Consider the following 12,689-nt stretch of genomic DNA (forward strand, 5'->3'; position numbering starts at 1 on the left):
AAAAAAAAGGATTAACATCAACCACAGCCGTTCAGGGCACCCTGTACTCCAAGTGGATAGGAAGGAAAAGTTTATGTGCCCATCCACTGTGAGGCAAGATCAACCTAAGAAAAGTTGGGAACAGCGGTCAGCAACTTTGCATCAAGTGTGCACACTTGGACCTCAGTCACCTCCATTGCAAGGCTGAGTCATTAATTAGCAGTCCTGAAGCAAGACAGAGAGAGAACTGATGCAATAAATAAGATTTAGTGAAGTGCTATGAAATCTTTAGTATTATAAGGTACTATCTGCTCTGCAGTAAGGCCAGTGAAGTCATTTTTACACATTTTTTTTTTTCCCCCTGTGAGAAAGAAAAATTATTAGTCCAGCTCAGGTGAACAATAGAATACTGCTCTGATATTTTTGAATGTTGTTTGGTCGATGACACAATACTACTGAAAGCAAAATTCCTGGGAATTTATGTCATGCATTTTATGTATTCTAGGTATGCACAGAAGGACGTCTTATCTTGGAGTTTACTTTTGATGATCTCATGAGAATAAAAACATGGCACTTTACTATTAGACAATACAGAGAATTAGTCCCACGCAGCATTCTAGCCATGCATGTAAGTAATCCTTTTTTCACTTGACCTAATGCAAAGAGATGAGGTTAGGTTTATGAAGAATTCCAGCAAATTTCGCGCCCAAGGCAATTAACTATAAATATTTTCTTTTGCCTGCAACTACATCCATTATAAGTTCCTTCATTGCTCCTTCCTATCTCAGTGCTTCATTGTTGCCAGTGTTGCTATATTTCCATTTTGGTTTAGCACAGTTTTGTTTTTTATCCTGTTTGGTGGTCTGTATGGTTTGGGCTGAAAATCTGTTCGTATTGATATCAACGAAACTAACATCATCGAATTTCCATCACTGTAGATACAAATTTTCTTGGTCTTTAAATTAAGCTAACTTATTTTACCCTTGTATAAGGCAGAAAATAAATAAATATCACATCTTTACTCAGAATACTTCAGAATTGTAACCCAGGTCTTCCCTTCCTAATATTTCAAGACTTTTTTTATTTGTAATTGAATGAAAACATACACAATGGAACATTAAAACTTCATATATTCTACAGGATGAAGTCGAACTATAATAAAGTAAATCACTGAGGGAAAACAAAGAACAGAGTATTATTGCTACTTTCAGTTCTGCATTGCAGAAGCATTCAGATTAGTAGCGCTCCATATACAAAATTAATTACAGGGCTATAGTGTTGTAGAGGGTAAGAACACAACCCCAAATGTACGTCCTTATTTTGACATCAAGTTACTTGGATATCCAAAGTTAAAGATACATATTTTAGAGAGGTGTTTTAAATAACTTAAGCAGCCCAGATTTGGAAATGAAATACTGTTGGAAATATTTTCCTCCATTTCTATCCCTTTCTTTTCTAGTTTTTTGTTTGTTTGCTTGTTTGTTGTTTTTTTTTTAAGAGGGTTCAACTTCTAAACTAGTCAACAATAGCCCATTAAATAATGATGGCTGTGGGCACAATTTTATACTTAGGGATGTTACAATTCAAAGGCACTACAACCAGACTAGCTAACAACCAGCAGGTATTGTAGTAATGAGATTGATCTCATTCTAAAGCAGAGGCTGGTCTCACAGGTAAAGCTCCTGGCTTGAGTCATAGAAGGACTGTGCTCGTGCTTTTCCAGTTTCATCTGAGGTAAAATAACCTAAACCAGAAAGGTTCTCCAGCCTGTGCTTAGCGCCTCTCACATGATTAGGTCTGTTAGAAAGTGCTTTGATGAGTTTTCTGCTTCAATTTCTCATACACAAAAAGAAAGCAATACCTTCTTTACTTCTGCCTTTATCTGCTTACTTTTCTTGTTTTCCAGCCAACAAATGAAAGGCTCTTACAGGAAGCTCTTTGTGGAGTGGGTGGGAGGGGTGCTCTGCTTGTCTGTGCCCTATGCATGACCAGACCTCCAAGGTGTATTACTTGAATGGTTATGGACAGGAGGAAGTATTGGAAAACAGTTCCTCATTCTGATTCAATTCTTTAAGGTTTTGCATTTTCCTGTGCAAACAGAGCTCTGTAGCTTATGGCATAAATTCATTATCAATAGGAATGACATCTCTCTTCAAAGAACCTTCCCCACATTCCACCAAGCGGATAAAGAAAAGCAAATAGATGAAAAGCAAAGTGGAAATTCTTTTTCTCTCTGTTGTGTAGGCACAAGACCCTCAGGTGCTGGAGCAGCTGTCCAAAAACATCACTCGAATGGGTCTGACAAACTTCACCCTCAACTACCTCAGGGTAAGCATACCATAGCCAACATTTATTGTGAGCATTTTTTAAAAGTTACTGTTAGCTTTTAGTCAACGTAATGAGAGCAGAGCCTGTGTCAGACAGGTAAGAGATGGACCTAACTCTTAGCAGGAATGCAGGAGACTGCAATAAAGATGTAGTTGCTAATAATGCAGCATTAAAAAGGATAAGAAATCTGTCATGGAATTGAGGGAATGTGTGCACAATGCTATATTTTTGATGGTATTATTTCTCATCTTTGATAAAAGGATTGATTTTTTTTCAAGCAAAACTGTTTCACTGTTCCTGAGAAAATGGCAGCTTGTTCTCATTAACAACTGCCTGTCTTCTCCACCTCTCCACCTCTGAGCAAACACCCAGTGCTGGCTGCAGCAGTTCCTCAAACCAGTTCTTGCTTCACGTGCTTCTGGGAGCCTGAGCTCCCCCCTCAGCCTTGCACTGAATTGAGTTGTTTTTTTATGATTAAATAATGCATTTGTTCCCATTGCCTTTTGACCCTTGAAGTGCATTCAAAGTTTGTAAGTTTATTTTTATTTTTCAGAGTATTCCCTGGTGTGGGCTTACAATGCATACACTGAAATATGGGTTCGTAGAGTTCATTTTTCAAGGTTAAAATTAAGATTTTTCTTATTCCTAAACATGCCATTAATAGATAAAATGGGGCAGATAACTCAATAATACACCAAGCTAACTTGCCCAAGAAATCTGGTTTTATTCCTTCTAATTGTGTAATAATTCAAGATGCTTCTTGACGACGACAAGAACACACTGGAAAATGCAGGTTTTTTTCAGCTGAAGATAGAGCTGAGAGCCTGTATTGTAGTGTTTTAGCTGTGCTTTTTTCAGGGCTGTAATCCTTGTAAAATATTTCCTATGATGAAGTCCTATCCCAGAGTGTTTTGGACTCCAAGGAGGAACCATGTCAGGATGGAGACATGGTGAGATTTCTCTCACTGTGTATGCCTATGGCTTATAGACAGGCTGTAGTTTTCCTTGCTCTTCCAGGATAATAAGCCTTTGTTGGTAGCTGGTAGTTTATGTGGTGCTGGCTTAGAAGTTACTGTTCAAATTATAGTCTGAGTTACACAGGGCAGATTGGCTGTAACTGAAAGAAGAATTTCTCATAAAACCTCAGAGGAATAAGGCGCTGCATTAGAATTTCCCTTGTAAAGTCGAGGACAGTACCTCTATGTTGTGTATATTGCGTTCTCTCCAACATCTCTTATCTCTAACTTGGAGAGCTATGGATTTGAAGAGTTGGCTATTTGCACGTGCCGATAGAGACAGGGCAGAGGGGAGCGGTTTTAAATTAAAAGAGAGGAGATTTAGATTAGATGGTAGGAAGAAATTTTCCACTCAGAGGGTGGTGAGGCCCTGGGCAGCCTGAGCTGGTGGGTGTGAACCCTGCCTATGACACAAGATGTTGGAATTAGATGATGTTTAAGGTTCTTTCCAACCCAAGCCATTCTGTGATTCTATGATCTCACAGCTTGGTGTACTGGAGCTGTCCTCCAGAAATGGCTACCAGGGCTCCCTCCTAAGTCACACCACATTTTGCTTTATGGCAAACAGCAGCAGGCAGCTGTCCTCAGTAGACTATTTCCATGTTTTCTTTCAGTGTTTTCCTACGCCACAAGACATTGCCTGACTTTTGAGGTCTTTGATTCCCTTAGTGTGGCTGGACACACCTGTGAGCACTTGGGCTGGTTCAGCCTTGCTTTCTGCAGGGCTCAGGGGGCCAGGCCAAATTTGCAGCATATCTCTGTCCCCAATCCCTTCCCAGTTCTTTGTGGCATGTTCTGCAACTGCTGCTCATGATGATGTGCACAAGAAAGGCAGGAGCCCCACTAGGATGCAACCACGCCGCACACCCACACTGCTCCCATCAGCATTAAAAAAATGGAAGGGAAGAAAGTGGGGGAGGGAAGAAAAAAATCCTCAGGAAAATAAAACTGGGATCAAGCTAAGCACTGAGGAGATGAGCACTGAAGTGAAAGGGGATGAAAAGATGAACTCTTACTTTTTTTCTCCTTCCTTACTAGTTTAGTTAGCTTAACAGACAACATTAGGTCTCTGGGTGCAAAGCTTTCTCTGGCTCCTGCTGTGGTGATTCCAAAAGGGTTTTTTTTTTTCTTTTTTACAAGCCAATCTTTGTACCTCTCTTTCTTGCAGGGAGGAATTGATCATTCTGCTATTTTATTTTTTTTTCAGATGTTCAGCACGAGCTCATATTTGATGAAATATTTCTGTTTGATTTACTTCTTTTCCAATCACTTTCTTCTGTTAATTTTAAAATGAAAATCCTTTCTCAACTCAGGATTGTAAAATTGTGAGCTAGAAGTATCTGGTAAATGCACTGAGGTTTAAGGTGTTTTCTCCTTTATTTAAGCCAGCATTAAAGGATATTTTATCCAGTCTTCCCAGTATTTAGTAATTAGCAGTGTTATATGTTTCTGAATAAGGATTTCAGACTAAGCATAAAAATGATTTCCTTTTTTTTTTTTTTGCTGCACACAGCAAAGGCTTGCAATACTCATAAGCAAAAACTTCACTGATGGGCAGAATTAATCATTTTTATTCTCCAGCGTGCACACAGCAGCAAGCCGCGCTGCAGTCGCTTTAAAGGCAGAATTTAAACTTGGATTTCAGATGGTTGTGATATAAAGGCATAGCCTGTATTTTTTGCACTCTCGACATCACAGAATGCTAAATCATTGCTATTTGGAATAATTGCAGTTGCTGGCATGTTAACCTCCATTCCAGAGTGCCACATGCCTGTGGAGCCACAGCTTTGGATGCGTGCCCTGTTTTTTCTTCATTTATTCAGAATAAAGGTGTTCCACATAGAAGAACATTGATTATTTTTTTTTAATCATATTTAATGCAAACTTTAAGTATTTTTTCTGGAGTATTCCAGAACCTGGAAATGAATTATTTTGTCCTGTGTCATTTGCCAAATGCTTTTTCTCTCTGTTTTCTCTGGCACTGTAAAAAACCATAGGTTTCCTTCCCTTCCAGTTACTAGTTTGTTTTGTTCCAGCATAATTGATTACCTCATCAATGGGGTCAGCCGACTTTGCTGTAACTGCTGAATAGGAGCTGAACAGGCTGTCTCAGAAATAATGAGCAAAACCTTGTAGGTTTTAAATTAATATCAAGCTTTTTAAAAGGTAATTTTTCATCAAGTCATCACATATTACAAGATATTACAAACCATCAGATAATAAGTCCAAGACCTATATCCTAGTTTCAGTCAGTACAACTCCAGGAACAAACAGGGATCCTGTACAGAGTTGAAAGATGGAGATAACATGCAGAAGACCAGTTTCCACCAAGCTACGATGAATTAGTCCACACACATTACCTTCTTATTTCTTGTCTGTGTAGTTTTCTTGTTGCTCTGCTATTTTGTTCTTCAGCGTGTAATGTGTTGGAATGTACTCTAAATAGCAGATATACGCCAGCAGCGCTATTCAGTTTGGAGCTCAGAGGATTCATGCTGCCTTCTATAAAATGATTTATTCTCTCAAAATTTCTCACATGATAGAAATGCTGGCCCTTAATGCCAATTAGGCAGGACTACCTGGCCTGAGCCTTGACATACAGCTGTATCTTGCCCAGCAGGTTTCCAAAATTTATTTCTTCTTTCTTGTATTGGGTGAGTTGGAGTGATTTCTTAGAGCTGTTCCTAGGGTGTAGATCTAGCACCCTCCCCATGCCGTGGGTCTGCTCCAGAAACTGCTTTGTCTGAGTTAGTGGAACCCAGCCTGCTTCAGTCTTCTCCAAAGGTAGAGCTGGTGCAGCACTTCCCCTTAATCCCATACAGTGCATTCACCAGGGCCATCAGAGCTACAAATTATCCAGTTTGTTTTCTGTACAAGCAGTAATGAAGCATTACTATTGCAACATAGAACAATATTTTCAAAATTCTCCTTTTCACTAATTTAGCTTCTCACTAGACACTCAGATTTCTTCTGCTAGGAGGATAACATGAATTATTTAATGGGACACAATTTTCTGAAGGCAACACTCACATTGCAATCAATCCATTTGTAACTATATCCAATGCGCATGCAAAATTTTTGTTTGCATGTCCAAAATAGACACACATGCAACAGTTTTAATGCACTGGGAAATATGTTTTTCTAAAGATGGTTTCATGCATGGAAAAGAAATGAATTCAGATCATTTGAGTGCTAGTCTCCTCCTAATGTGTTTGTGGCAGCTACCTGGTCAATACTTACTGGAGTTTGTGTATTTTCAGTGAAAAAGGAGAAAGATTATGTGCAAGCATTGTTAAGGATGCAAAGTCAGGTGCTCTGGGTAAAGAAATGCTATATTTATAGTCACCCATGCAGCACTAATCCATTTCCCTGTGTGAGTAACGTGATGTTGCCGTCTTTTGACTACAACGTCACACATGGTGGTTTCCTTAGAGTCCCTGGCTCAGGCAGAGCACAGGAATGCTAGCACTCATTCTGTACCAGGCACTCCAGTGCTAGTCATTTCATAGAATCATAGAATGGTTTAGGTTAGAAGGAACCTTAAAGCTCATCTAGTTTCAACCCCCTGCCATGGGCAGGGTTGCAACCCACCAGTTCAGGCCGCCCAGGTCCATCCAACCTGGCCTTGAACACCTGCAGAGATGGGGCACCCACAGCTTCTCTGGGCGGCCTATGCCAGTACCTCACCTCTTCCTGAGAATTTCCTTCTACCATCTAATCTAAATCTCCTCTCTTTTAAATTAAAACTATTCCAATTTTTCCCCTGTCTACCTGTGTAAAAAGTCTCCATCTTTTTTTTATTTTTAATAAGCCCCCTTTAAGTACTGAAAGGATTCCTTAGGGACTTTTTTGCAGTGTCATTGTAGCATCTGCAGATGTTAATGGCTGTGTAGCACCTACACATGGAAGAGCACTGTCACCCCTGCTTGCACATATTTTGAGGTCACTTGGGATCAGTAACTGGAGGTAGCCATTCAGAAGGAGCAAGGGCCTGACTTTGCAAGGCACTTGCTGTAACAAAACTGCTGGCATTGGTCAGTCTGCTGTCTCATGCCAGCTCTGTAGTTGAAAGGGGAACAGATGAGTGTTTCTGGGAACACACTGATAAGAGTGCTTTTCCCATGACGTAGTGCCACAGTAGAGCTGGGTGTCGGGAATTTTGTTAGAGCAGCATTTGGTTACTCTAAAATCTAAGCTCATCCTTTCTTCTTCTGCTGCTTCCCACTTCATTCTTCTGCCACATTTCGATGGCTTCAGCAGATAAGCACGAAGCCCTGCGCATAGCAACTGCACTGACTTTGTTCTGTGCACATTGTGAAGTGTCAGAGAAGCAGAATGTCTGAGTGTGTAGCGAGATGCTGTACCCTAATGGATAGGAGTAACAAGTTCTGTTAAGGATTCACAAGCACTCAAAGGACAGGTTTGGGATCATTTAATCATTCTGGGGATTTTCCTAATGAAAGCTGTCAAAATTTTAAAGAATCCTTAGAACCAGAGACACAACATTTTGTAGACTTTATTCCTACAAATGGTAGAATTTTTTCAATATGAGACAGCTGAGCTTGGGGCAGATCTCCCTGGGAAAACATGGTCAAAATCAAAGGGTCTCACAGAAGGATTCAAATTTCTCTAACTGACTATCCATTTTCTATCTGTGCCAACTATAATTAGCAGATTCTGCCAAGGCTCTCTGGTAATGTAATTTCTTGTGTTTATTTCAGTAATGATCACAGTGGTTTCTTTTCCTCTATTTCATGCATTTAAAATTTTTAAGACAACGTTATGTTAGTTTCAGAATAAAAAATGAAAAGAAATGTGTTCTTTGCAACGGCTTATACAATCAAATGTCAGCTTTTCTCTTTTTTTAATAAAGACATGACATCACAGAATATTTATAAAACAAATTGTTGCATCTACGCAGAGGAGAACAGAGAAAAGTGGTAGAGCAGATTATTTTAGAAAAGAAGTGACCAGAATGGAATTAGTGGGATGAGGCAGCAACGATGGCAAAGATACAGGAAAGTGGAGAATGGGGCACCAACTTGGAAATATTGTGAAGGGAAGATGGAATCTGAAGTAGCAGAGTTAGGGCATGAGTGATAAAGTAATACTAATATTGGTGACAGTAATAGTGTTGTGCCTTTCATCTGTTGATCCCTATGCATTTTATTGAAACAAATGAAGTTTGTTATAAATGAGAGAGTAGTGACTCATCAAAAGCAAAGTAAGATGTAGCAAATCTAATAGCTTTTAAAAAGATCAGATAACAATTTTAAGCCAGACTTTAGACCAGAGAGCAATGAGCCACTTCAGTAGTGACTAACTCAGCTTCTTGTGGCTCAGAAACAGGTTTTAGTGTCTGTGGATAGCAGAAATTTTGGACGCATGTTAAAAACAGGGAATGGAAGCAGAGCATAAGTGATTAGATATGATATTGGGACTTAAGCAGAAACAGCGAATTTTACCCATATTCTGGAGATGGTAATGGCCAATCTTCACACCAAGGGCACTAACAGGATCATGAGTTTCAGTTCAGAAAGATGTATTGTGTATGAACACAAGCTAGCTACCATGCCCACTGGATATATAGACCATATGACCTTTGAAATTAAATCAAGCTCTGCAGTAATGAGAATGGAAAGATGATAGCCAGCCATGTGAGTCCTCGAAGCATCCATGAGTGAGAAATCAGAATGAAGTTAGGTTGGAGCATTTTAAAAATAAAACATTAGAAGGGTAAAAGGGAGAGAAAAAGACAAATCATCAGCCATATAAAAACAAGCCACAAGATTTGAACTAATAATGTTATTTCAGAAAGGAAAAAAGATGAGGGAAAAAAGTCCAAGAACACAGCTGCAGGCTCTGTTTTTAGAAGACCAAATTAAAGCCTGGACTAATATGCAGTGCAGTCATAAATAATAATAACTATTAATTAAGTTTAGGAATGAGAGCTGCAGAGGTATGATTTGTGTGAAGACCTGAAAACACCAAAACCAGCTTCTTGTTCCAAGCAATGAAAACAGCAAAAAAATTTAATTAGTTGTTGAATATTGAGCATCCATGGGTGTTCAGTGCAAATTGTTATGAAGGGAGGGATGAGTGGTTGCAGAGGTCAAGAAATAGGCTTTAATGCAAAGCCTGGGGTTCAAATCTTTGTTCTTGGAAGCGGTTGTCTTAGAGTCTGAAATACTGATTTCAGAAAACTTATGGCAACACTATGGTCTGCTCTCTATTTGGAAAGTGAATCCAATGTCTCCTCCATGTTTTTAAGCTTCAGAAGGTTCATTTTACAAGTCTGTTTATTCTGATATCACAAGCAACCATGTTACATGATCTTTTCAGTAATTTTCTCCAGGTAGTTAACCTTACCAGTAAGCTTGTTCCTTCCCCTTCATCTGACAATTTCTCCATAGGTAAAATGGTATGACACATTACCTGTTCCCTTTGACATATCTCAAAGTCAAATTTGACTTTTCTACATTTACATGGAGGTTTGCTTTGGGCTCTTGAATTTGGTCCTATTTCTAGGATGCTCCTATAAAGTTCTTATCTTTTCTGTGTGATACCCTGATCCTTGTCTGTATAGATGATGCCTCCCTATATTCTGAGTCTGTCATTCAGAGTCTGTCCATATCACCCCTCTTTTTCTTCTCTAAGCTCACCATATTTTTATTCATAACAGAAACACTAAAGAAGCAACAACTGACTCTAAGAAGTAAAATACAAGCACAACAAAAGAGAAGAATAGTCCAGCATTTCTGTGATTTTTACAGATTGACTTACACAATGCTCAATTTTTCTTCCAGTCCTTTCCTGTGCACTTTGCAGATGTTCAGAGTTGCAAAGTTAGTTGGGTCAGGAGACTGACCTGATGGAGAAATTCATCCAGCCCTTCCACCCGAGTGATGATCATCCTCAGTAGCTCTCTCAGTGCTTCTCATGCAGGGCAGGGAGTAGAGATTTGTATCATCTGTCTTCTGTCTGGAAGTTAGATCTCATCTGCAAGTTTGTCACCACTGAAGGGTTGTGTGTGTATAGATATAAGAGGTATGCAGTTTTACCATAGGAATCATACTGTAATTTACCAATTAATTGCACTGATTGAAAATACTTTCTGTTTGTGCTCACCATTTAGAAAATGTTGGTAAACTGTTTAACTGTTCAATACTGTATGTACACATACATGAATATTAGTGTTTATCTGGTGGTCATAAGTGTGCAAGTCTGTGCATTGCCTTTGATTTGTAAGCATACCTTCTGTTCATAGTAATGGATATATCAGCAGGGATACCTAATTAATAAACAGGAGCCCATGATTTTGCAATTACCTCAACTACATTAGACCCGTAGGATGTAATCTACAGGCAGCACTGAGCAGAAGTACTGAACCATCAGGTCTGTACTGCTGCATACATGAGGCTTGTGAGCAGTGTAAGCAGAAGTGGTTTCCATCTGTTTTGCTTCACTTCTAGCACTTTGTTCTGCACAGCTAGAAAATGGTGCTATACTAAATATTTCTCCGTCCCAAATGGCTTCTTTAATTCTCTGCATTGTTACCTTTTTCCTGTCAGTGTTTCTACCTCACCACTGCTTCATAATAAAGCAGTTTGTTAATCAAAGAACCAGTCTTAACATCCATTGAAGTCAGTGGGTATCTGTCCTTTGATCCAAATGTCATCTCAGTTTTTCATTTATTCAGAGGTCTTTTATACCCATAAAATCCAATTTATCAAAATTAATTTCTCCGTTCCCTTGGGCAATTTTAGCCATGAAAATGCCATGCTGCATGAACAACAACAACAAATGGTTATTTTTATTGCGTTTTTGTTGTTGTTTTGTTTTGGAGTTTAGTGACAAAAGAAAATTAACTTGATTTAGCCGCAGATTATAGTTCTTAGGTGAGCCCCAAGGAACAAATATCAACTTAGGGATCTGACTTGAAGAAAAGGTTTAGGAATATAAAAGAATGAAGGAAGACAAAAGAATAGTGCTTTCATAGCAAGAGAGAGAGTTTTCTCATTTTATTAATCATTCAGGCAAAACTTAGAGCTAGTTTAATTAAAAGGCTATGCACCATTTCTACGCAAGATAAGACAATTTTACATAAAGTAAGTATGAAGCACACACAAAAAAAGCCCGCGGCACATTCCCTAGCCTGATTGCATAGCATCTCATTTATAAAGCAGGATTGGACCCAGCCAGGTCTGGAGCAAGAGCTCCAAGGCAAACACAAGCACTATCTAAAGAAAATGGTGTTGCAATTAAGCAGAGATCACTGCACTCTGTGGAGCAGATCTAGTCTCATGCTTCATGGCACCAGCCTCAATACAGTTACTCTGTCTTCCACAGTGTGTAATAGATCCCAGATCCAGAGGAGGGTGAAGGTCTAGAGACTTCCCATGCAAACTAATGAAATTATAAAATGGAATGATCTTCTGATTGTGATATGCAAATAAAGGAGGTAAAGTTTCAATCCGCCACAGCAGAGCTCTCCTTTTTTTGGCTTTTGACAAGATGTGTTAGAGCTACGGTGTGCTGTAAAATATTACAGTCTATTTTAATAGCAAGTGTCTTTCTTTTATAACTCTCCATATCCTGGTGGTATTCCAGTGTATCCTTGAGTACCTTCCTGTTTTTCTTTTCTAGTTTGTGAGGTAAAATGTTCAGCCATACAAGGGAGAGAATATCATATATTCTATTGCTATGACTTTGAACAATGTAATTTTAAAATGAATTAATTTTATGAAAATAATTACAGTAAGAAACATTAAATACATGAAATGTGAAATATTTCTAGCTAGCTCATTATTATAGCTAATATTATAAGGAGAACAAAAAATTACTCAGAACAAAAATATATTCTTGGAGTCAATATTATCACCAAAATCATATTCATACCACTTATTGTTTCTTTTGTGTACCTTCTTGGTGGCGAAATGTATCCTGAAGACCATCTGGTCTTTTTATTTGTCAGCTGCTTCAAATTCTTCCTGGGTCAGTATCAGAGTAGCTTGGTTCCTATAATCTTACATTAATATTTTGATTGCTACTGTGGACCACTTTGCAGCCTAGAATAAGCTTCCTGTTGCTGTAATAGATGGTAAGGAAAACCCCTACTTCCAGTGACACAGGCACACAATAATTTTGTGGACTTCACAGCAGCAAAGGACTTACGGACACTGCCCTTGTCTAACCTTCAAGGCTTGCTCCAAGCTGCTGCAGGTCAGCTCAAATCTGCTGAGATGATGGCGAGAAGCAGTGCACTGCTCAAGGCTCCTCTGAGTCCAAACCTAGAGGGAAAAGGCTGCCTCTCTTTTAGACCACAGAAACAACCACAAAACACAAAAGCCTCACGAGCTTTTCAGT

At 39.0% G+C, this 12,689-nt stretch overlaps 1 protein-coding gene across 13 annotated transcripts in view; it reads left to right on the forward strand.

Annotated features, from left to right (window-relative positions):
• Nucleotides 1-12,689, forward strand: part of LDB2 (LIM domain binding 2) — a 202,975-nt gene that overhangs the window by 156,006 nt on the left and 34,280 nt on the right. For all 13 annotated transcript variants that reach the window (XM_031553179.1, XM_031553181.1, XM_031553180.1 and 10 more), the window contains 2 exons: nucleotides 485-607; nucleotides 2,224-2,307. In XM_031553179.1, the coding sequence (XP_031409039.1) occupies nucleotides 485-607; nucleotides 2,224-2,307 (207 nt within the window). The remainder of the gene's footprint in view (nucleotides 1-484; nucleotides 608-2,223; nucleotides 2,308-12,689) is intronic.

Source organism: Meleagris gallopavo, chromosome 4 (genome assembly GCF_000146605.3).
Source record: "Meleagris gallopavo isolate NT-WF06-2002-E0010 breed Aviagen turkey brand Nicholas breeding stock chromosome 4, Turkey_5.1, whole genome shotgun sequence".
NCBI lineage: Eukaryota > Metazoa > Chordata > Aves > Galliformes > Phasianidae > Meleagris > Meleagris gallopavo.